The 26,354-nt window shown below is 43.5% G+C and overlaps 1 protein-coding gene across 11 annotated transcripts in view; it reads left to right on the top strand.

Moving 5' to 3' along the window:
• The window catches only part of UTRN (utrophin), a 910,930-nt gene that overhangs the window by 811,785 nt on the left and 72,791 nt on the right, over positions 1-26,354 (top strand). For all 11 annotated transcript variants that reach the window (XM_040350827.1, XM_040350824.1, XM_040350828.1 and 8 more), the window contains one exon: positions 18,618-18,703. In XM_040350827.1, the coding sequence (XP_040206761.1) occupies positions 18,618-18,703 (86 nt within the window). The remainder of the gene's footprint in view (positions 1-18,617; positions 18,704-26,354) is intronic.

The following is a 26,354-nucleotide window of genomic DNA, read 5'->3' as shown; positions in this document are numbered from 1 at the left end:
CAGTTGAGTTTAGAGGCTTTTTTTGGAATGCAAAAAAATGGGTTCAGAAGCTGAGTTTAGAGGCATTTCAAGCGCCAAATGCTTCTAAGCGCAAACGCGGGTAAACGCAACATGTAAACGCAGCAAAACTGAGTTGGGTTACTATCTGTCAAGTTAAATCATTCAGGAGAGGTTGTAAAGACATTTCATTTACATGAAGACATAGATGCCAGTATCCCAGCAGGGTTTCCCACAATTTGCTGTGATTAGGCAGCCCCATTGAAAGCAGTGGAAAGTTGCAAGCTCTCACAGCTAATTGTGGCCGCTCACATGTATTCTTTCATGCAGCGATCATGTAAGTGATTGGCCCAATATGCAGACTGTATGCGGGCAGGGCCAATCACTTTCATGTGATCGCTGCGTGAGAGAATAATGGGGGTGGCTGCAATTAGCTGTGAGAGCCAGCAGCATTGCATTACTTTCAAAGGGGTAGCCTTTCCAGCTCATCGTGGGAACCCCCACTGGGTTCTTTAGGATCTAATCGCAGTGCATTTAGCTCACCTTAGAGGTGCAGCAGTCAATTAAAAACCTCTCTTGTCCGCATACTAAACACTACAATGGCAAGCACCTTATCAGTTTTTAACTTGACGGAGAGGTGCGTGTATTTTTGAATTGGACATTTGTTCTGCTTAACCACTTTAATACAGGGCTTTAAAACCCACCTCCATACCGGGCCTATTCTCTCCTACATGTACAAATCATCATTCTTTTGCTAGAAAATTACTCAAAACCCCCAAACATTATATATGTTTTTTTAGCAGGCACCCTAAGGAATAAAATGGCGGTCATTGCAACTTTTTATCTTGCACGGTATTTGCGCAATCATTTTCCAAATGCCTTTTTTTTGTAAAAAAAATGGTTTCATGAATTAAAAAATAACAAAACAGTAAAGTTAGCCCAATTTTTTTTGTAAAATATGAAAGATGATGTTACGCCAAGTAAACAGATACCTAACATGTCATGCTTTAAAATTGCGCACACTCATGGAATGGCGCCAAACTTACTAGCCTCAATTGCGGTTTGTTTACTTACGGGTACCCCGGCGTGACATCATCACATCGCGCCCGGGCCTCCGACGGTCATAGAGATGACTGGTGACCATCTGGTCACCAGTCATCTCTATGCTGCACATCCAGCGGACGGCGATCATCTCTCCGGGCACCTGATGGGACGGGAGAGCCCGGAGAAGCACCGGATGGCGGCAGGAGGGGGGATGTCCCCTCCCGCCGCCTATAAGAACGATCAAGCGGCGGAACCGCCACTACGGTGCGCAGGATCGCCGCTGGAAGAAAATGATGCCTCTAGGTGCAGGCATCCTTCAGATATCCCCTCCCAAAGTACAGGACGTCATATGACGTCCACCCGGGATAACAGACCCCCTTTTTGGACGTCATATGATGGCGTGCGGTTTTAAAGTGGTTAAATAAAACTCTTTGTACATAAAGATTAGATTATCTGTTTGTTAACACAACTGTAATGCCGGGTACACACGAGAGGATTTATCCGCGGAAACGGTCCTCCGGACCATATCCGCAGATAAATCCTCTGGCGGATTTTGATCTCCTGGTTGTACTAACCAGGAGATCAAAATCCCCGCGGAATTCCGTCCGCGGTGACGTGTCGCACCGTCGCCGCGATGATGGCGCGGCGACGTGCGCGACGCTGTCATATAAGGATATCCACGCATGCGTCGAATCATTACGACGCATGCGAGGGATGGGTTCGGACGGATCGATCCGGTGAGTCTGTACAGACCACCGGATCGATGCGCTGGAGCCGATTCCAGCGGATAGATTTCTTAGCATGCTAAGAAATTTTTATCCGCTGGAAATCGGTCGGCCCGAAATATATCCGCGGATAAATATCCGCTGGACCGTACACACCAGCGGATCTATCCGCTGAAACCGATCCGCGGATCAATTTCAGCGGATCGATCCTCTCGTGTGTACGGGGCCTTAGTTTTAAGATGGTAAAATCCAAAACTTGGGTTTTATCTAGCATCTTGTAATTTCCTTAAAAGATGGCCTTTTATGCCTTTAAACTTCAACAGAATGGGAAAAAACTGAAGTCAGGGTTGTCTCATTTAATCTAGCCATCCAGATGTTGCTCCAGCAATTGTATTCCCTGCTGATAGTGAGGGAAGTAAAAGGAGAGGCGACTGCTGTGAGTACAGCGGCTCTTGCATAATCCTTTCTTCAATGACTGCCCTGAACAATGGTTCACAGCAGGAGTCTGGTTAAATCAGATGCAGAGGGCACATATACTTTGTAAGTGAGAAATAAGGCTTTGTTTAAGAGGCTGGTCAATGTGTCCCAAGCATGGTGAGCATGAAGTAGATACCTAAGGGGTAGGATTAGTTTACATTGTTTGTCTGGAAATGTGTTTCTTTTGCTTGTTTCATGTCAGGAAAAAAGGTGAATACGACGTATGAAAGATTTAACAAAAGAAAAATGATGTTAGGGAAAGAGACTGCTTTTTGAAAGAATTACTATTATTATTATTTTGTTAAAATATCTGTTCATAGAAAGAACACACTCTTCTGTGTCAAATATGATTTTGTTATGCTGTCTCCAAGTATGTTTAGTGAGTATCCATGTTGTTGTTTACACTTTTTCGTTATAGCCTCAGGTTTATATCCTCAGGTATTGATGTATAACAAACAACTATAGCCAAACAACTGTCCAAAATAAATTTGTGAACTGTGTAAAGTAATATGATAATTGTATAGTATTATTTTATTTATATGTGGGTTTCAATAATAGATATTACATACAAATTGGTGTGATTATGACTTAAAGGTAGATTATACGGTTATAATGTGATGCAGGTGCATGATACAAATTTGTGCCTTCACCAAGTTAGAATTTAGATTCTTTAGAAGGAACTGCAGTCTGCTCACATCATTTATAATAAAAACATGTTTTCCAATTTGAAGCTTCCCTCCATATTATTGGCTGTAGAGAGCACACTAATCTGGCAAACAGGAAGTGCACAGACGAGGCTTAAATCAGGAAGTTGATGGGAGGAGCAAAGAGTTCAAGAAAAACAGGGTTCAAAGCAAGATCATTCAAAGAAGTGTACAGGTAGGGGCGTGGCCAAGATGGCGGACTGAGCGGACGTGCTTCCTGAGCTCTCCTGGAGTGTGATCCGTGAAATAGCTCCTTTTTCCCTGCCTGGGCCTGCTGCGGGGCTCCGCGGTGCTCTTGATGCCGCCTAAAGCCCTTGGGAGTCAGAAGAAGGTCAAGAAGCTGAAATTCCCGGCGTATATCCCGGAGGATACGACTTTCTGTGCCGGCGGCCTGCCGTCCCCTGCACGCAGCTGCAATATGGCGTCGCAGACGGACCACGAGGAGGGACCGGCCCAACCCCCCCCTGGCATCCCTGAAGTGATGGCGGCAATTACGACGTGTCAGGCGGCCCTGACTAACAAAATTGAAGAAGTCCAGCTGGATGTCAGCCTCATCAGGCAGGACTTCGACAAGATCAGATCCCGAGTGTCGGAGGTTGAACATCGGCTGAGCGAAACGGAGGATGCGGTGGCAGGCCACGACGCTTCTATCAGGACCCTGCAATCCAAGGTCAGGGCCCTCGAGTATCGTGCGGAGGACGCCGAGAATAGAAGCCGCCGCAACAACCTGAGGATCGTGGGTCTGCCGGAGGGGGTGGAGGGCCGTGCCCCGGCCCAGTTCGCGGAGGAGCTCTTCCGCTCGTTACTACCGGCGGCCCGACTGTCACCGTACTTTGCGGTGGAGCGGGCTCACAGGGTCCCCCCTAAGCCCGGTCCCGAGGGGTTTCCCCCCCGCACGTTTATTCTCCGGTTACTGAACTTTAGAGACCGGGATGAGCTGCTCCGAGCCTCCCGCGCTGCGGGGGAGCTGCCGTATCGGAACGTGAAGCTGATGCTGTTCCCGGACTACACGATGGAGACCCAGAGGCAACGCCGCTCCTTTGATGCAGTCAAGGCGGCTCTCCGGCGCAAGGGGGTCAAATACAGTGTGCTGTTCCCGGCGAAGCTGCGGGTGGTGGACGGCGAGACGGTGCGCTTTTTCACCTCTCCAAGGGATGCCTCTGCCTGGCTCGAGACCCTGGGCTGATCTCCCCCTTCTTTGTGACCATCTCCATGGGATTGCGGAGCCTGATCGACTACCCGTGAGTACTGCCTGTAACTACATGGTGGGTTCTCCTACCCCTGTTTGCGGATGGGGTCACTTTGCCATGGCGGCGTGGCTGCGCTATTTGTGCTGATTTCCTGGTGGAGACCTATCGTCCCCCTGTCTGTTGCCCCCCACCCGGTGCTAGACTATGTGCCCTGTTCTGTCTGGGTGGATGATCCTCGCCGCGCCGCTGCCGGGCGCCATTCTGAGCGCCGCTGGGGGTTGCTTACAGCCTTTAGACACCGCCCGTAATCCCTTTACTTTTGGCTCCTGCAACGTTTGGACTGTTCAAGTGAGTGCCCCTGCCCAGGCAGGTGAAAAACTTTTCCAACTACACATTCGTTATGCATCACTCCAGAGTTACTGGGGAGAGACTTGCATTGACCCCCCCTCTTTTTTTTTTTCTTTTTCTTTTTTCCCTTCCGCTCCACACGAGAAAGGTGCATTACTGTCCAACTCTGGCTACACGTTCCCCAACTTTTTGTTACTGTTCATAGACTGTGGGGTTGATGGGATCCAAGTGCTCCTTCATGTTCCGAGGTGCACGGGGTGGGGGGTGGGGGGGAGGGCTGTTCTTCCGCCACGGTTTGGCTGGATGGTTTACTGGGTTTAATGTAAGTAAGGTTGGTTGGTCTATTTCTTTTACACCTGTTACTATGTATGTATGCACGTGGGGATTCTGTCGCGTCCCCGGTGGGTCGACCGGATCTGGCGGACCGGGACTGGGTGCGTTTGTGCCTCCCTGGTTGGCCGGCACCGGCTGGCGCAGTCGGGGGGTGGACTCTGTCACATTCTCTGATGTCCCATATGGCTAAATGTAGGGTGATCTCATGGAATGTGCGGGGACTCAACTCGGCAGTGAAACGGTCTCTGGTTATGAATTACCTAAGGAAGCTCCACCCACAGGTGTGTATCCTTCAGGAGACACATCTGCTGGGCTCCCGTATCCTGAGTTTAAAGCGGGCATGGGTTGGAGCACACTACCATGCGACATATTCTAACTATGCCCGTGGTGTCAGTGTGCTGATACACAGAACCCTCCCCTTCCAACTCTTGGACGTTAAACTGGACCCGGGTGGGAGATATGTGTTGCTGCATGCCTTGGTCTCGGGGATTCCTCTGGTGATGGTGGGCGTATATCTGCCCCCCCCTGCGGACTTAGATGTCCTCCATTCTATCATGCAGATGGTTACGATGTATAATGTTGGTGATGTGCTAATTGTGGGAGACTTCAATCTGGTTATGTCCAGGGATCTGGACAGGTTACATGCTACTGGCCCGCAGCAGCATGGCCTTGCCAACTGGGCGGACGCATTCCATATGACGGATCTCTGGCGGCGGCAGCATCCCCTCACCAGGGCTTACACCTGCCTGTCTACCACTTACCGGACTATGTCCCGCATCGACTTGGCGTTTGCCTCCCCCGAGCTGCTCAAGAGGGGTGTGGATGTGGAGATCCTCTCCCGAGGAATCTCGGATCATGCTCCGGTATCTGTCACGATCCAGTTGTCTCGGGTGGAGGGAGTGCGCCTGCTGAGGCTATCCAAGTATTGGATCATGGACCCTGGGATTCAGGAGGAGCTGCCTGAGGCCCTTTGTGCCTTCTGGCTGGTGAATGAGGGTTCTGTGGACCCCCTGGTGGAGTGGGATGCGTTCAAGTCCTGGCTGCGGGGTGACTTTACGGCGCGTGTGGCGGTGCGCAAGCGGGAGTCGGTGCAGTCCCTGAGGGATCATGAGGAGAGGGCTAGACTGAGGGAGGCGGAATATGTACGCTCGCCGGACACGGAGCATTATGTGCCCTGGAGCGATGCCCTGAGAGACCTTTCCCTAGTCAGGGTGGACCTTACCAAGAAGTCCTTGTTAGAGAGTGCCCAGCGGGTGTTCGAATATGGGGACAAGAATGGTCGACTGTTGGCCTGGCTCGCCAGGGGGCAGCGGCCTGTAACTCATGTGGGGAGGCTGCGTGACCGGGATGGGGGGTTGCTTATGTCCTCAGTGGATATTGGGGCTAGGTTTCTGGAGTTTTACCAGTCCCTGTATTCCACTAGGGCAACTTATACGACCGCAGAACTGCTTGGTTATTTGGATCGGATCTCCCTTCCCTCCTTGACTGAGGCGCAATGCAGCTTCCTGGATTCTGACATCTCTCTGGAGGAGGTACAGGTGGCCCTGCACTCTATGCAGTCCGGGAAGACCCCCGGCCCGGATGGTATTCCCATTGAGTTTTACTCGGTGCACCAGGAGCTTCTTGCTCCCAGGCTCACCTCCCTACTGAAACAGGCTTTCTCTCTGGGGGTTCTTCCTGATTCGATGTCAGAGGCGATTGTGGTGTTGGTGCCCAAACCTGGTAAAGATCCTGAAGAGTGTGCCTCATATAGGCCCATTTCGCTTATTAATGCGGACGCCAAACTCCTAGCCAAGCTTTTGGCTATTCGGCTGGCCACGGTGATAGAAGATCTGATACACGTGGACCAGACCGGGTTCATGCCCGGGAAGGGCACTGACATCAACATTCATCGCCTGTTTTTGAACCTGGATGCTCAACATGATAATGGGGGAACCCGAGTTGTGGCCTCTCTAGACGCCGAGAAGGCCTTTGACTCTGTGGAGTGGGGCTATTTGTGGGAGGTACTGCGTAGATTTGGTTTCGGTCCTAGATTTCTTCAGTGGCTCCAGATGCTATATAGGTCCCCTCGGGCTAGGATTCGTGTAAACGACTATCTGTCTGACTATTTCCCCCTCCAGAGGGGAACCCGGCAGGGGTGCCCCTTGTCACCTAGCCTGTTCGCCCTGGCCCTTGAGCCACTGGCAGTTATGGTCAGGGACTCTGACCGTGTGCTCGGCCTTCAGGGTGGGCCCTCTGGAGGAGAAAATATCCTTATATGCGGATGATACCCTTCTTTATCTCCAGGATCCAGCCGACTCCCTGTCCTCGGCGTTGGAAATTTTTGATGAATTTGGTAGGTATTCTGGGGTGCGTATTAATTGGACTAAGTCGGTTCTCTTCCCACTGGATGCCGGGGCTAGGGTGGTGTCATCGCAGTCGATGTTGCAATGGGTTGAGGAATTTGTGTACCTGGGGGTAAGGGTTTCCCGAGATCTGCAGTCCTACTACCGGCTTAACTTGAGGCCGGTGGTTGATAGACTTAAGGAACATTGCTCGCGTTGGAGCAATTTACCACTGAACCTCCTTGGACGTATAAACGTTCTGAAGATGATTTTTCTACCCAAGTTTAACTATTTTTTTAGGAACTGCCCGGTATGGCTGGCCCAATCCTTCTTCCGGGACTTGGATGGCTGCGTTGGCTCTTTTCTTTGGCGGGGTTCGACCCCTCGGCTGGCCAGGTCCACCCTTCAGCTACCTGTAAGTTTTGGAGGGCTGGCGCTGCCCAACCTGATGGTGTACTATTGGGCTGCTGTATTGGTCACGGTGCGGTGGTGGTTTGAGCAGTCCAGGGCCAATGCAGCGGTCTGCTTGGAGGCGGCTATCGTGGGGTCCCTTACCGAACTTAGCAACCTGGTTTACCGGGGTCCGTCCGGATACCCCATGTTACCGGGCCCGTCTAAGACCACATTGAAGGTGTGGGGGGTGGCTAGGCGTCGCTTTCAGTCCCCGGGTAGATGGTCCCCTTTTACCCCACTGTGGGGCAACCCTAACCTCGGGCACTTCCGTACCGTGCCTGACCCGCAGTTGTGGGCCAGGCTGGGTATTAAGCTCCTGAGAGATATTGTTGAAGGAGGGTCCTTCCTCCCCTTTTCGACCTTGTCCAGTCGTTTTGGTCTGGCGCCCTGGATGCTGTTCCGCTACCATCAGTTGCGGCATGCTTTTAGGGCCCAGTTCCCTACCCCCCCTGTCCTCCAGGCTGACCTGGTTGAGGACTTGCTGGCGCAGAGCTCCCTGAAAAAGGCGATGTCCACCCTATATTTGACGATTCTTAGTAAAGATTCCCCTAAAATAGATGCTTTGTGGCGCAAGTGGGAGGTGGACGTCCCTACCTTAGACAGGGAGGCGTGGGAGGAATGCTTTGAAGATGGGTATAGGCTGGTGATCTCCTCTAGGGACAAGTTGTTGCAGGCTAAGTTCATACATAGGGTATACTTCACCCCTCAGAGACTGCATGGAGTGTATCCGAACCGCTCTCCCAATTGCCAGCGCTGCTGCACCTCAGAAGGTACATATATGCACATGTTCTGGACCTGTCCTAAGCTATCGGACTTCTGGTCCGCTGTTTTTGAGACTGTTAATATTCGTCTCCACCTAAGTCTTCCGGTTTCCCCAGAGCTGGCGCTCTTGGGGGTGCAGGACGACGAGCAGAGACCTCGTTATACCAAACTGTTGCTGTCTTTATTATTTTTCTATGCCAAAAAGGCGATTCTGTTGAAATGGACCTCAGGGGCCCCTCCTACGGTGGGTGCGTGGATGGATGCAGTCAACGCTGTCCTCCCCCTGTATACAATGACTTATATGAACAGGGGCTGCCCTTGGAAGTTTGAGCGGGTTTGGGGGCCGTGGATAAATCCTCTATGATCTTGACTGGTTGGTGTCCGGTCGCCTTGCTGGTTCTCCCTCCTCCCCCCGCCTCCCCTTCCCCCTCTCCCCCCCACCTTCCCTGCCCCCCCTCCTCTCCCCCCCTCCTTCTCCCTTCCCTTCCCTTCTACTGGGCCACTTTACTGTTACTTATTTAGACTGATATGCTTACCTGTACTGCATTTTAAGTTTTGAACTACAATTGGTTACTCTACATGATTGGATTTCTGTGATTCATGTCTGCTTGAGATGCTGATATGTACGTTATACCTTGTACCCTGTGCTGTACCACTTTTGCCTTCAATAAAGACCAACCTTGTTGTTAAAAAAAAAAAAAAAAAAAAGAAGTGTACAGGTAGCTGTCCTGCATCCCAGGCAGCTAAGCAAGAAGAGATATCACCAGACACAGTAGAGTTTGTAGGTTCAGACCCAGGTCCTGACATTGCTAGAAATGTGTGGGTTTGTATAATAGTGTGCAGGTGGGGGAGGGGTAACAAACATTTCAACTGGTTCTTTAAAACAGATCTAAGCCATTACTGAATTATTTTTAATTTTGCTTACGGCTTTGTGTATCATAAACAATTGCAATAGCTTTTTTTTTAATACATAACATACTGTTTTAATTTTTTCAATTTTTTTGGTTTTCATCTTTGTGCTGCTACTTCATGTCTACATTCATGCACTCTATCATTGCTCAGGACTGGTTACCTAAAGTGATAATGGTGGAGCATGCCTGCACCATGTTCGTCAGCCTGGTCACTTGATTGATCATTCAGAAGCACATTGTGTTAGTTCTTTCTGATACGTGCAAAACACCCTGTTGATCTTAATATGTATAGCTTTCCTGTGTTTTCTGTACACTTCGTGTTTTATCGCAAAAAGCCCCCAAATTCTTATTATGGACTGCAGGATGATTAGCCGTGGTTTAGCTAAAAACTATGTGTTAAGACTATGTGTTAGCCCACACTGGGGCTTAAATTATAAGTTTACCTTTGGGAACATATTACATGTTCCACCTGTTTTTAGGATTGAACGTGTGGCCACTTCCCAATGTTGCATCTGCTGACCACTGCCCCCCTTCCCTGTGGCAGAAGTTTGGGAAGAAGTTTCCTGTACTAGCTGTCACTTATTAAAAGCAGCGCGGTCGTGCGAGACTCCACCCACATGGCCGCATCATTCATTCTCACAACTCTGTGAGTAAATGAACTACAAGCCCTGACATCCTTTGCGGTTGTCTGCTTGTAGTTTTCAATGAACTACCACAGCGCTGTGGAGCACCGTGGTAGTTCATTAATTTCTTCCTCTCAGTGTATCTGCCTGCCCGTATGGGATGTACGGGTACACAGATCTACTGACAGATCTGAAGGAGACTTGCATGGCACCAGCTATCTGCTGATCGCTGGTGCCATGCTTGAGGCCCCGTACACACGTCCGAGGAACTCGGCGGGCAAAACACATCGTTTTGCTCGTCGAGTTCCTTGTGAAGCCGCCGAGGATCTCGGCGAGCCGAAATTTCCCATTGAACAACGAGGAAATAGAGAACATGTTCTCTATTTCCTCGCCGAGATCCTCGACGGCTTCCTTGGGCCAAAAGTGTACACACGGCCGGGTTTCTCGGCGGAATTCAGCTCCGACCGAGTTTCTGGCTGAATTCTGCCGAGAAACCCGGTCGTGTGTACGGGGCCTTACATGTTTCAAAAGAAAAATATTATTAAATGCACATTTTTTTTACCTAGCAAACTTATCCTTTAACCACTTAAGACCCGGACCATTATGCAGGTACGATTCGGCACTGCGTCGTTTTAACTGACAATTGCGCGGTCGTGCGGCATTGCTCCCAAACAAAATTGGCGTCCTTTTTTTTCACACAAATAGAGCTTTCTTTTGGTGGTATTTGATCACCTCTGCGGTTTTTAATTTTTGTGCTATAAACAAAAACAGCGACAATTTTGAAAAAAAAAAAACAATGGGCCAGATTCACGTAGCTCTGCGCATCTTTGTGCCGGAATAGCGCATCTCATATGCGCTACGCTGACGTAACATTGAGAGGCAAGCTGAGTATACACAAAGCACTTGCTCCCATATGTGCGCCGGCGTAACGTAAATGGGTCAGCGTAAGCCCGCGTAATTCAAAGTAGTCTGGTAGTGGGTGTGTTGTATTATAATGAATCGTGACCCCATGTAAATGAAGCGCCGTACGAACGGCGCATGCGCGCATGCTCAGAATCACGTCGAATTTACGCCCTAAGATACGACGGCTCAATGGCAACGACGTGAACGTAACCTACGCCCAGCCCCATTCACGTACGACTTACGTAAACAACATAAAATCCGACGGCTGTTCCGACGTCCATACCCTAACATGACTTGCACCTGCTTTATGAGTCGTAACGTTACGCCGGACGTACGCCTTACGTAAACGGCGTAGCTTACTGCGACGGGCGCAAGTACGTTCGTGAATCGGCGTATCTAGCTCATTTACATATTCAACGCGTGAATCAATGGAAGCGCCCCTAGCGCCCAGCGTAAATATGCACCCAAGGTACGACGGTGTAGGAGACTTACGTCAGTCGTATCTTGCCAAAATTCAGGCGTATCTTGTTCCCTGAATACGGTGCATAGATACAACGGCGCATCACAGAACTTACGCGGCGTATCAATAGATACATCGGCGTAAGCTGACTGTGAATCTGGCCCATAATTTTTTACTTTTTGCTATAATAAATATCCCCAAAAAAGATATAAAAAAAAATGTTTCCTCAGTTCAGGCCGATCCGTATTCTTCTACATATTTCTGATAAAAAAAAAATCGCAATAAGCATTTATTGATTGGTTTGCGCAAAATTTATAGCGTCTACCAAATAGGGGATAGTGCATTTTTATAATTTTTTTTTCTAGGAATGGCGGAGATCAGCGATTTTTATCGTGACTGCAACATTATGGCGGACACATAGGACACTTTTGACACTATTTTGGGACCATTGTCATTTTTACTGCGAACAGTGCTATAAAAATGCACTGGTTACTGTAAAAATGACACTGGCAGTGAAGAGGTTAACCAGGAGGGGGTGCTGTAGGGGTTAAGTGTGCCCTAAGGGAGTGTTCTTACTGTGGGGGGCATGGCTGTGCGTGTGACATCACTGATCGTCGTTCCCTAACACAGGGAACAGACGATCAGTGACAGCCACACTAGAAAGCACGGGGAGAGGTAATTGCCTTCCCTCCCTGTATGCTACTTATACCATTACCCCTTGATCATTGACTCCCCCATGTTATATTCCATATTCCTGTTTCCTAACTCAATGCACTGTAATGTACTGTTTTATTACCTGTCTTCCAAATAAAACCTTTTTGAAAACAAAAAAGAAAGCACGGGGAGACGTTTGTTTACACTTACCTCTCCCCGTTCTTCCTTTCTGACACAGGCGGCGATCGGGTCCGCTGTTCCTGCAGGGACGGTCACTGAGAAGAGGACGGGGTCGGGCTGCGCGACCCACGGCTGGGCTCTTAAAAGGGACGTACATGTACGCCCTTGTGCCCAGCTGTGCCATTTTGTCGACGTATATCGACGTGCGGCTGTCCTCAAGTGGTTAAAAGCTAAGTACATTTCTAAAAGATAAACTTCATTTTTAAACTGCTAAAACACAAGAAGAATTTCATGTATTGCAGAGATGCACTGCATAACTTTTTTGTTATTAACACTTTAAACACAAATTACATTAAAGCAAATTAGTCACTACAGAGGGAAAGAAGCAGGGCCTGCAAAATAAGAGGCAATATACTTACCTTTCCATCAAACTGTGTGTTCCAGTGCTATTGTAAAACTGCTTTATGGCTGCTGCAAATATTTATCAATTTTGGGTATGTAGGATACCTGCCACCCCACCACACACAGTGGTTCTTCCCGCAAGCTCATACATCTTGTATTGACATACGAGTTGGAAGGAAAGACATGGTATTCAACACACCCGAAAGGTTGAATTTTTGAAGAAGCATTGTAGTAAAAAAAAAGACATTTTAAATTGTTTGCCAGTAGGCAGGCTCTTTATTGAAGAAGCGACATGCAATGTCTCTTCTGCGATAAAATAAACTTACCTGCCTGTTTTCAGTGCTCTGCAGAATGCAAAAGCGGCTGTGCATGCATAGCCCTCATTACATTTTTGTCACAGTGCCAGTGTGCCAGGATGAATGACTCATGTGCATGCACAAAAGTAATGTCATCCTGCAACGGTCAATCACGCCCACCAACGACAATCCCCAGAAAAATCTGGGTTTAAGATGCTGGTGCCAGCGAGGGACCCTGCAGGCATCAGGCCATTGGAGCAGAGGTAAGTATTGCTGTCTTTAATTGTACTAGTGACCAACTGATTTTTGGAAATTATTTTCATAAAAAGGCATGTCCCATGTAAAACATGGCAAATTTAATATTCTAAAGGGGAAAATGTCATACTATTGAGAAACAATGGTACTGTAGCTCTAGGGCAGGCACGGAAACAGGAGGTCTTTTACAGATAATAAAACAGGAAGAACCAACCAATTATCAGAATTCTGAAATATTCTCCTTCATTGTGCATAATGATTCATGAGCAGTGCCCAATTGACCTCCTCCAATGGTGCCTGCATATTTCTGGGTCTGATTTCACTTGGCAGAGCCAGTAACCTTTTATTTTTGTCCTATTTATTTTTATAATCTTGTATTTAGTATCAACAAATTTTCAAAGAGAATGCTCACCTCATTAGCTAAGACTTGTGAAAACTGACATGCCCTATTCCTCTTTAATAAATCAATTTCACTGTTTTGTGATCCAATTTGCACAGAGCACCTAAAATTGAAACCCAAAATGTGTGTATATTTAAAAAGCTAGGATTCCTTTAAAATGATAGTTATATCTTCATTTAGGCTGGAGATCTTGTATAAAGTGATGGTTTTATTCAGTTGTGTCATTTGCTTGTGTCCCTTTTCTACAGCAATCTCTCATATATTTTCTTGTTACAAGCCTTGTTTTGCATATACTTAAAGTGCCTGTTTTAACCACTTAAGCCCCGTACCAAAATGCAGCTAAAGGCCCAGGCCAGGTTTTGCGATTCGGCACTGCGTCACTTTAACAGACAATTGCGCGGTCGTGCGACATGGCTCCCAAACAAAATTGACGTCCTTCTTTTCCCACAAATAGAGCTTTCTTTTGGTGGTATCTGATCACCCCTGCGGTTTTTATTTTTTGCGCTATAAACAAAAATAGAGCGACAATTTTGAAAAAAATGCAATATTTTTTACTTTTTGCTATAATAAATATCCCCCAAAAACATATATAAAAAATTTTTCCCCTCAGTTTAGGCCGATATTCTACCTATTTTTGGTAAAAAAATATCGCAATAAGCGTTTATCATTTGGTTTGCGCAAAATTTATAGCGTTTACAAAATGGGTAATAGTTTTATTGCATTTTTATAAAAAAAAAAATTTTACTGAAATTTTTTGCGATTTTTTTTCGTGACTGCGACATTATGGCGGACACTTCGGACAATTTTGACACATTTTTGGGACCATTGTCATTTTCACAGCAAAAAATGCATTTAAATTGCATTGTTTATTGTGAAAATGACAGTTGCAGTTTGGGAGTTAACCACAGGGGGCGCTGAAGGAGTTATGGTTCACCTAGTGTGTGTTTACAACTGTAGGGGGTGTGGCTGTAGGTCTGACGTCATCGATTGTGTCTCCCTATAAAAAGGGATCACACGATCGATGCAGCCGCCACAGTGAAGCACGGGGAAGCTGTGTTTACATACGGCTCTCCCCGTTCTTCAGCTCCGGGGAGCGATCGCGAGGGGGTCGCTAGAAACTAATAGCCGCCCCCTCATCCCGGATCGCTCCCAGACGATTTCCGACCGCCGCATGTACCGAGGGGTCCCGATCGGACCCCCGACCCGCGGAAAGGCAGGGACGTATGGGTACGCCCATCTGCCTGTACGTGCCATTCTGTGGACGTATATGTACAAGTGGTTAAAATTATTGCTTTTTCCAGCAACTGTTTGTTTTGTGATTCTCTGAACATCCCAGAATCTTGCTTGCCTTAACCATTCAGAAAGTGTTGTCATTTGAGGTATTAACATTGCATAATGTCTGTACTTATCACATTTCCTTAGTGTAAATGTTTCTAGTATTGTCCCATCAGTCTGATGCTGTCATCATTAGGACATGAACGTATCTCGTCATTGCTTATCCAGGCACCAGTGATTGATTCTCAAATGTTCTTGCTCATGCGAATTAAAAAAATCTTTGAAACAGCATGATTCCAACAATGCAAGTGCCCAGCAGCGGTCAAATTAATGAATTGTATCCTAAAGATACAGTGTGTTACCCGCTCCTTGTCTTTCACTGTGTAATACACCATCATGCTGAGTTTGACTATGCCGTTTCTTGTACGTAAATAACTGTAAAAAAGATGTGCTAGGGACAATGTATCCCTATTATATCAATAGATAAAAAACATGCTGGGATAGCCCAGTTCAGACATTCAATCTCTTGCTTTTTCATCAAAACTGATGGAAATTAACATATTTACATTTTATAAACAGATTACAAAACAGTTGAATGTTGAGTTCAAAAAGATAAGTGCATATACGTATGCACAACTTAATGAGAGAAACATATTTGAGATGTTGGCAGTGGAATAATTTGCCCACAGAATCAGTATGAACACAGCAGAGCCTTCTAAAACAGAATGTAATTACACATGCCTCGTTTCCATCACAAATCCTAAAATTAGAGTTGGTTGATGGTTTTTAGCATTATAAGGCCAATTATATTGCACTGTAGAGTTTATTATGTATGACAAAAATTGTTGCAAATAACACTAAAAGGTAATTCTGCCATATAATAGAATAAATAATTCAGTGATTTAAAAAACAAAATTGATAGTTTCACCATTGCATTTAACTTCTGCATTTGAAAACTCTGACCACTAACATATTTTATTTCTTCTTATCTTCTAAAAAGCCTTGAGTCTTAGCTTTCAGAAATGTGCTCCAAGTGTTACCTAGTGCAGAGCACCCCCTCACATTCCCTTACCTTCTAAAACATGAAGGCCACAAAAAAATTTACTTGCCCAATCATCTGCAACTCCCCACTGCTAGACTGGCCCCAACAGCCTCTTCTTCTCTGCACTCTAATGGTGTAGGATGCTGATATCAGCAAGACAGAGCAGGGTCCATGTATTGGATGTGTTGATGTGGATGTGTTGATATCGAAGGACAGTCTACCCCCAAAGTGTGGGGGGGTGGCATCTGCCATGGAAGCAGAGGATCAGGCAAGTAAAAGTGTTTCTCCTTTCCCCACAGAGAAAATTAACAATTAACCCTTGCTGTGCGGATGCAGCCCCACTGCAAGGGATAACTTAAAATTTTCCAGAAGTTGGCTTTTAACCACTTGACTCCCGGAATGTTTTACCCCCTTCATGACCAATCTTGCTATTCAGCACTCTGCTACTTTAACTGGTAACTGCGCGGTCATGAAATACTGTATACGCAAATTAAATGTATATTATTTTTTTTTAAACAAGTAGAGCTTTCTTTTGGTAGGATTTGATCACCACTGGGTTTTTTTATTATATAAGTGAAAAAAGACCAAACATTTTGAAATAATTTTAAGCCAAAATGTATTCTGCTACATGACTTTGGTAAAAAAAAATCTGAATACTGTAGGTGTAAATTAACTGGTTTGTGTGAAAGTTATAGCATCTACAAACTATGATATATGAACTGTAATTTATGCAGCTGTAGACGTTCTATTGTATTGGCAGTGATCAGCGACTTATAGTGGGAGTATGATAGGGTTACGGCCAATCTGACACTAACAGACACTATCTGGGAGGTTCACTAACTGACATTGATGATGCTAGTGACACTTATACAGTGATCAGTGAAAACAATGTACACTGACACAGTACTAATGACTCATGAACTAGTGAACATCTAGGGGCAATCAAGAGGTTAACTGTGTGCCTAACAGTGTGTAATCTGTGTAATGTGTGCTGCTTTTACTTTCTGATCTGTCTGTTTGTTTCTACACACTTTTCAGGGAGAATAAACAGCCAGATCACTGTTCCCTGTACACAAAGTTCTGTGTGTATGTACGCACAGAACTCTCTGAGTAGTTGGACACAACCAATCAGCTTATTACAGCTGAATTGGCTGCCAAACTTGTGCTGTGTCCAATCACAGCACAGGTCAGAAGGGGCCCTCCCAATGCGTACCCCAAACCCAGAAGAAGGCTGTCTCATACATGTGTACGTGATTGTGCCAGCGTATTTACTGTGAGCGGTCGATAGGTAGTTAGAATGAAACTCCAATCACAACTTTTTTTTGTTTTGGATGGCGTCGAGAAGTGTTAGGACCACTGTCAGGATTTTATAGAAGTCTGTGTTACTACCTCTCTTGGAGACATTCAGGGCACTGCTGTTAGCTAGTTCACCTTTCTAAAGTACATCTTGCACATTTTGCAACTTTTCCTATATACAGTCCATTTTGAAGCAAGTGATACTAATTCTCCAAAGGAAGGTATGAAGCAAGCATTGCCCTGGGTATCACAGTCATTGGAAGTAAGGGGGAATTTCTGCAAAAAGGACATGATAGTAATATAAGGTGGAAAAAAATAAAATAGTAACAAAGATAAGATCCACCTGTCCTCTGCCTTCTATCTAAAAAAAAAAAAAAAAAAAAAAGAATGTAATGGGGCTTACCATTAAATCCCCTAACTTCTGGAAGGGTGCAGTAGAAATCCTTCCTTGGTCAGAAGTTTAATGCAAGTTTAGTCTAGGGGACAGTAAAAGCACTTTTACTTACCTGATTCTCAGATCCCCCTTGCAAGCAGTGCTCCCCTGTGCTACAAGAGTGGACTGCCCTTTGACTTCCCCATATCTAATGCAGGGCTATGGTTTCTGCATTAGTCTTGATGATGTCAGAGGCATCAGATCACTGCGATGCAGGAAAGAATAGGCTGAATAGTGGAGAATGGGCCCGGTCTAAGCATCACCGAAGTGCATGATGTAAACAAATGTAAACCTTGCAGGAGGGACTTTAACAGTTCCCGGAGTTAGGCTTTAAAACTTAACTCTGGGAACAGGTCCTTCACCCTTTGCTGCCCACCACCTAACACCATTGGTGATAAAGAAAAAAGAAACCTATATAGTTAAAAAAAATTCCGATGTTTTAGGCCAGGTTTTTTAAAGGTACTTTTATTCATTTTACAAAGTACAACAAACAAGGCATGGAACAGGGTACATACTGACGGCCCAGCAATACATAGCAATACAATCCGCATTCAATATTCATAAGCGCAGAGATAGTACTGAAATTCCATCAGCAGTAGATATACCAGAACAAACAATCATGTCGATACAACCTTCAAAGTTACCAAATTTTTAGCAAATCATATTTAACAGTAGATAACTTATATAACCATTCACAACTAAACCCATTGTGGAGTAATACATAAGGTTACAGAATCAGAAGGAAAGATCAGGGAATAGCAGGTGCTTACTCAGATCTCCACATCCCCTGATACCGCAGAAGTCTTCTGGAGATGGGTGAATACTAAATGTTACAGAGAGTGGCCCCATTCTGCTTGCATGTGCTGTGAAACCAGTTTGAGACACTTTTGAGATTATTCAAATGTTATTTATCAGTGCTTCTGACCTACAATTGACTCTCATCTCACCTTCATGTGAACTTCTAACTTGCATCATCCTGCTTCAAGCTTATTTTGCCTTGACAAGTATGGAGAGAAAAATTATTCTCAAATAGGCAGTGTACTCATTGTTTGACAATGGCTTAATATGTCAAATTAGTTGAATATATTGCATGTTTTATGTCATGACTAATGGGACCAATTTTCTTGCAGGGGTCGTACAGGGAAGATTCGGGTACAGTCTCTGAAGATTGGACTTATATCTCTTTCCAAGGGACTTCTAGAAGAAAAATACAGATGTAAGTAGAATTTTGATCATTGGAGGATATGTTGTACGTAATAGAAACTGGTATCTGATATGGTTTCCAGTTTTATCATAATGTTGCCATAAGCTAAGCAACATAACATAGCATAGTGTAAAATTATATTTGCACAATACTTTATTTAAAGCCGTAGTAAAGTCCGCTTTTTCATCTATACCTACAAGTAAGCCTATAATAAGTCACGTAGTAGGCATGAGAAAATATAATTGTATGTGGTATGTGGTATGTGGTATGTGGTATGTGGTATGTGGTATGTGGCTTTTATTGAATAACAGACCATTTTTTAGATTCCATTTATGCATAATTCAATTTTTTTTTTTTTTTGTGGGCTATGTGGTTGAAATAGATTATATTCTGATGTACAGATTGTAAAAACTTCCTTGACAGCCCTGATAGTTGTTTATTGCCTTGGATCAAATACTGCTTTATTTTTGTAAGGTAATTTTCTTAAGCTTTTTTGAGCTTAGTAGCACTATGCATTTGTATGTGAAAGGCCTGTAAAGAAAACAGGTTAACAAAAAAAAAAACAACCTTTAGCAGCAATCTCTCATTTAAAAGTTTTCTCTTCCATCATCGAAGTACCGCCAGCAGAGAAATAAGGTTTGTCACATGGCTTAGTTAGATTGTGTCAGACAGATTTGAAACACTTTCTATACATAGTTTTGTCCTCTCCTTCACAGTTCCAACAATTTAAAATGAGATTTGGCAAACCACTTCTTGGGCCGTCACCATGTAATCACAGGCAGTTCAAGGCTTGCAGACATGATAATGACTATGGGATAAGTCTCTGTAGTGATTATTTTTGCAATATATGTTCTTTACTGTTCTGTATTACAATTATGTAAACCACTTATCTACCATATACTATTTTACTGCTTAGTATGTAAAATTTCTGCGAACAATAATTCTTTGAATGACCATATTCTTACAGTACTTTATGGTAAAAGATCACATGTACTTAGAATAAAATCAACAGAATATTCTTACATTTTTAGATTGTCATTGAGCTTAAAGGATTGTTTTACTTTAACTATAAATATTTGTATTCCTTCTTCACCCTCTTGATAGGTAAAGCACAGAAAGCGACCATGTCCTTTAAATTTCAGTTTAACATGCTGACATTTATTATACATAAGTCGATCTAGAGGCTAGTTTTCCCGTCCTTTAGACTTGCTTCCAAGAGCTTGGATAGTTTCCAGAGGGAGTAAACAGCACAGTATTGAAATAATATTTTACCCACTTATCAATCAATATTCTGGTCATGAGCCTTTACAAGTGTTGCATTGCCTGAATGAGACAAGCAAACAGTCCCCGCTGGGTCAGTTCCAAGCATACATATATAATGCAAAATTAATTTCTGGTGTATATATAATTTATAATATATACTCTTACAGCATTATTTATACAGACAAACACACAAATATTTCAGTACAGAATTGTCGTCACTTTGTAATAATATATGAAAGCAAAACGATGAGGAAATGCCCATTGCATATAATAGTATTAAGCTCCGTTACAGCAGAGGCTTGTAATTTTAGCTATTTTTGAGAACTAGGGTTTTTTTTTTTTGTTTTTTGTTTTTATAATTCTGTGATAATGATAACTCTACATAAACTGTTGGCGCTATATAAATCCTGTATAATAAAACAATAAAATAATGACTACAGTGGATATAAAAAGTCTACACACCCCTGTTAAAATGTCAAGTTTCTGTGATGTAAAAAAATTTGACAAAGATAAATAATTTCAGAACTTTTTCCACCTTTAATGTGGTAAAACTAAAACTAAAATAATGTGGTTGCATAAGTGTGCACACCATCTTATAACTGGGGATGTAGCTGTGTAAGCAATCACATTCAAACTCATGTTAAATAGGAGTCAGTACACACCTGCCATCATTTAAAGTGCCTCTAATTAACCCAAAATAAAGTTCAGCTGTTCTAGTAGGTCTTTCCTCACATTTTACAGCAAAAGCCATGGTCCACTGAGAGCTTCCAAAGCATCGGATGGATCTCATTGTTAAAAGGTATCAGTCAGGACAAGGGTACAAAATAATTTCCAAGGCATTAGATATACCATGGAACACAATGAAGACAGTCATCATTAAGTGGAGAAAATATGGCACAACAGTGACATTACCAAGAACTGGAGGTCCCTACAAAATTGATGAAAAGACGAAAAGAAAACTGGTCAGAGAGGCTACCAAGAGGCCTACAGCAACATTAAAGGAGCTGCAGGAATATCTGGCAAGTACTGGCTGTGTGGTACATGTTACAACAATCTCCCATAGTCTACATTTGTTTGGGCTATGGGGTAGAGTGACAAGGCGGAAGCCTTTTTTTATGAAGAAAAACATCCAAGCCTGGCTAAATTTTGCAAAAATACATCTGAAGTCTCCCAAAAGCATGTGTGAAAATGTGTTATGGTCTGATAAAACCAAGGTTGAACTTTTTGGCCATAATTTTAAAAGATATGTTGGGGCGCAAAAACACCACTGTACATCACCAAAAGAACATCTCACAGACCCTTGCATCTTTCATCCAGTGCTGCACTGATGTTTCTGCATTCTGAGTCATGGAGAGAGCAAAACAATTGTCAAAGGATCTGTGGGATAAGGTAGTTGAACTGTATAAAACAGGAAAGGGATATAAAAAGATATCCAAGGAATTGAGCATACCAATCAGCAGTGTTCAAACTCTAATCAGGAAGTGGAAAATGAGGGGTTCTGTTGAAACCAAACACGGTCGGATAAACCAACTAAAATTTCAGCCACAACTGGCAGAACATTTTTTGAGATGCAAAGAAAACCCACAAATAACTTCAGGGGAAATACAGTACTCTCTGAAAACATGTGGTGTTTCAAGATGCACAATAGGGAGGCACTTGAAGAAAGATGGGCTGCATGGTCGAGCCGCCAGAAGAAAGTCATTACTAAGCAAATGCCACAAAGTATCCCGCTTACAATATGCCAAACAGCTCAGAGACAAGCCTCAAACCTTCTGGCACAAAGTCATTTGGAGTGATGAGACCAAAATGTAGCTTTTTGGCCACAACCATAACCATTTGGAGAGGAGACAACAAGGTCTATGATGAAAAGTACACCCTTCCTACTAAGGTGGTGGCCATACACGGTGCAAATTTCTTTCCCGCAACCACGGGAAGACAGTGATTATCACTAGCGGCTATAGCAGCCACTAGAGATAATTGTAAGAGAACAAGGCAGGCTGGTTGTACCCAGGTTGATCAATCGATCAATGTGGTACATTCAGCTTGCCCATTAACGGTTCGAATCTTTTAGTCTGTTCATTATTTGCAGAATTAATGAGTGTTTTGCCAACTTTGTTCACATTTTTGAAAAATGTATCTCTCTGATAATCAAACTCCCCTGTAATAAGCTTCCTGTTAAAAAAAATTGAGACAGCCTTGAATGTCTATTATAGCTATTGTGTTTTTCTCTGCTGGCATCTGCTATTGCGCGCATATTATTTTGTCCAAGAGTAAAGAACACATTTTTCTCTGCATCTGTCAGATATTCTCACTGTGTCTTTGCTAGTAGTTGCAGGGGATTATAACACAATGTAATAATTATGTATAAGGCCTAAATCAGTTATTCGTTGTTATCATCAGGCAGATTTTGCAGATAGGACACTCCATAAATATTCACTTTGCTAAATAAAACTCTTAATGCCTAAAGCAAGACAGGAGAGCTGCAGATTTGACTATTTGGTATATTGGAGTTCATAATGCAAAACAATTGCAAAAATAAACTGTATTTGAGCTCTACAAACATTTGTATTATTCAAAGCAAACTTGCCCATCCATCCATGTATCCATGCCTTATTGTGTTAAGAAATAACTTTGGAAACCCCCCTCTAGCATATCTAGCTGTGTTATCTTGAGTAAGGGCAGATGATTTGTGTAGAATTTACTTTCTGGAATCCATATAGCTCAGGCACACAGGCAGGTGAGTGTCTTAGCTGAGAAAGCAGCCCCTCTAGATGAATGGAAAAAAAGATGCTCATGAAGACTCATGGGATGTATGACATAATTGGCCAGGCCAAAAAGCAAGAAGCAACAAAAGGAATAAAAAAAACAAAAAAATCAATTTTAAAACAAGTAACTTGCTACTTTTTTGTGAGCAGAATAACAAATACAAATAGTTAATGTTGACATGTTGCTTTTAGATGTAATTGATCTGTAATTATTTGTTAAAAGAAAAACTTTGCATTGTGCTAAACAATCAATTTGTTGGTAAAGATAAATAAATATTAATACTGTATACAATAACATTTTTATAAAGCCGCACTCAAAAACACAACATACAAATGTAAATATCCTTTGCAACAATACTATTGCGCTGTATTCAAATCACTATTAACAAACAAAAATCAAAAACAGAATAAATAAAATAATAACCACCAGTGTCCTTGTGAATAAAATAAACCTCTTGAAATTATATATGTGACACAGTGTCCATCATTCATCTGTTGGTGATGCAATGAAGTGTCGCCAACAAAACCCTCCACCTAAACAAACACAGCCTATTACCAAATTAAAAGACCCCAAATTATAGTAGGTCTATAAAACATGAAGCTGTGTGGACCTTTTAGATAATCAGTCCCAGGGACTCATGGGGCACCTCTACTGGAGACTTTACTCATATCTCCCTCTCTCGCATAGCAATTAGCAGCCTATCAAGAAAACTTATAAAATCCTCTAGTGGTATAATAATCGCTGATTTATTGCGTCAAAAAACTGTAAATACTACAGGCTCCCCCCTGGATCTCCTACACACACCTATTAAATCATGTTGCTTATAGAGGTTGTTTAGATTCCATGTGTAAATCACATTCAGTGCCCATGATGTGTATTACTATGGTGTTTAACTGGATTGATTATTTCTGTATGACTTGAAAGCTTCCAATACAGAATTTTAAAAAAAATGTTAAAGCGGAACTAAACCCATCAATTTAACAGTTTCAAAAAATACTTACATTCCAGGCCTCCCGGGAATGCAAAGAGTCACATTTGCTTGTGCATTCAACCAAACTGTCAAACCATCAAATCGCTGGTGTCATACCTGATGACATGTGCAACACCATGGCAGTTAAATATCAAACCAAAGATAAGATGGCAGCTTCCTTGGCTGAAAAGGATAGGCCGGTTTAGTTCCGTTTTGTTGATTAAGAAAGTTTAGTTCTGCTTTAAACATTAGTTAACTGTTTACAATATTCTCCTTTACGTAAAAATCATTAGCCAGCTAACATTATTTGCAGTAATGGAATTGTAAGTAACCAGTATATGTTTACAGCAAACTTATTCATCCATCAAGTTTGTGTGATTTTAAAGATCTAACAGTTTTGCTGCTTGCATTGCTCTTGTACATATGGCGTCCATACAGTTGTACCAATTTCTTTTAACATGTCTGAAATAAACACAATTTATAGCACATAAAAAGAGAAGTTTAATAGAAGCTTTCTTACTGGGGTGGATAATGCACTTGGGATGCAATAGCTTCTTATCCATTAGCACCCGCCGCTGTTATAGATTCCTTTGAGAATTCAGCAATACAATCTGCTTCTATGTCTAGATTGAGAGCACCGCATTTTGTTTTCCCTTACGCTGTCAGCACAGCAAGTCAGACATCTATTGTCAGCTAAGTGAAAGGTTTTCATTATCATCAGGAAATTAGGGAAAAACCTGAGAGAAATGTATAAAACGCCCAATTAAGGACTTCTTACAGCCCTAAAAAGGAAATGTAAATTGTCTGCTGGATGCTTTCTCCTAGCCTAAACCACATTGCTTTAAATTACCAGTTTGTAATGATTTGTAGACTGACTTTCTGGTGGGAATGTGTGACCTAACCTGTATGATTGCAGGAAGGTCATATAGGACTTAGGGAAGCAAAGCTTTAAGTGGACAAGACTGCTTACCCACCTCATATCTTTATATCTAACTGTGAACAGTGGTGGGGGCAGGATAAAGATTTGGGGATGCTTTGCTGCCTTATGGCCTGGATGTTTTGTAGTCACTGAGGGGCCAGAGAACCTTATCCACTTGAGTACCTATCTGTAATATGCCTTCATTACCAGGCCATTTTTCAGTCTTCAGTGATCATAGTTTGACTGACATTTTCTTTGTCATGTACCCAAATGAATTTTATATATATTTTTTAAAGGAGTTGTAAATGAAATAAAAATTTCACCTTAATGCAATCTATGCATTAAGGTGAAAAAACATCTGGTGTTGCCGCCCCCCCCGAGCCCCCGTTTTACTTACCTGATCCGTCGAAAGTCCCGCGCGGTCCTGAGATCCTCTTTACCGCTCAGTCTGGCCGCCGATTGGCTACAGCGAATGTATTGAGAGCAGCGCAGCCATTGGCTGGCGCTGCTGTTAATCACATCCAGTGACGCGACATGCCGAGGGGCGGGGCCGAGTGATACAGTGAGCGGCTATCCTTTCTTGTATTAAGAGAGGCATGGACTCCAGAGACAGAGATATAATTTTGCCCCTGTACAAATCATTAGTAAGACCTCATCTGGAATATGCAGTTCAGTTTTGGGCACCAATTCTCAAAAAGGACATCGGAGAACTGGAGAAAGTGCAGAGAAGGGCAACCAAACTGATAAGAGGCATGGAGTAGCTCAGCTATGGGGAAAGATTAGAGGAACTGAATGTATTCACTCTTGAGAAGAGGAGAATAAGGGGGGATATGATCAACATGTACAAATATATAAGAGGTCCATACAGTGAACTTGGTGTTGAGTTATTCACTTTACGGTCAACACTGAGGACAAGGGGGCACTCTTTACGTCTAGAGGAAAAGAGATTTCACCTCCAAATACGGAAAGGTTTTTTCACATTAAGAGCTGTGAAAATGTGGAACAGACTCCCTCCAGAGGTGGTTCTGGCCAGCTCAGTAGATTGCTTTAAGAAAGGCCTGGATTCTTTCCTAAATGTACAGAATATAACTGAGTACTAAGATTTGTAGGTAAAGTTGATCCAGGGTAAATCCGATTGCCTCTCGGGGGATCAGGAAGGAATTTTTTCCCCTGCTGTAGCAAATTGGATCATGCTCTGCTGGGGTTTTTTGCCTTCCTCTGGATCAACTGTGGGTATGGAGTTGGGTGTATAGGATTTTACTGTGTTTTTTATTTTGTTTTTTTATTTTTTGTGGTTGAACTGGATGGACTTGTGTCTTTTTTCAACCTGACTAACTATGTAACTATGTATGTAACTATGTAACTATGTAACTATGTAACTATCACGGGAGCGCGCCCGCAATTACAGACCACCATGTGAGCTCTCTCGCATGACTGTGGTGAGTTATTGCGGAGAGGACCAGAGACAGCGGCCGAGGGACCCCAGAAGACGTGGATCGGGGCCACTCCGTGCAAAACAAACTGCACAGTGTAGGTAAGTATAACATGTTTGTTATTTTAAAGCAAAAAAAATGTTTCCTTTACAAACGCTTTAAGGCAGAGCTTTCTTTTGGTGGTATTTAAAAACTGCTCTCATTTTCTTTTTTTTAAAGACAAGGAAAAACAGTTCCTCTTATTTTATGCAAAAATAAGAATGCCTGAATAGTGTAAAAACTCCCAAAATTACCTTTTATGGACAGCAAACA

This window comes from Rana temporaria, chromosome 4, assembly GCF_905171775.1.
Source record: "Rana temporaria chromosome 4, aRanTem1.1, whole genome shotgun sequence".
NCBI classification, from domain to species: domain Eukaryota; kingdom Metazoa; phylum Chordata; class Amphibia; order Anura; family Ranidae; genus Rana; species Rana temporaria.
The sequence above is the reverse complement of the archived record's forward strand: the minus strand, read 5'-3'. Positions and strand labels throughout refer to the sequence as shown.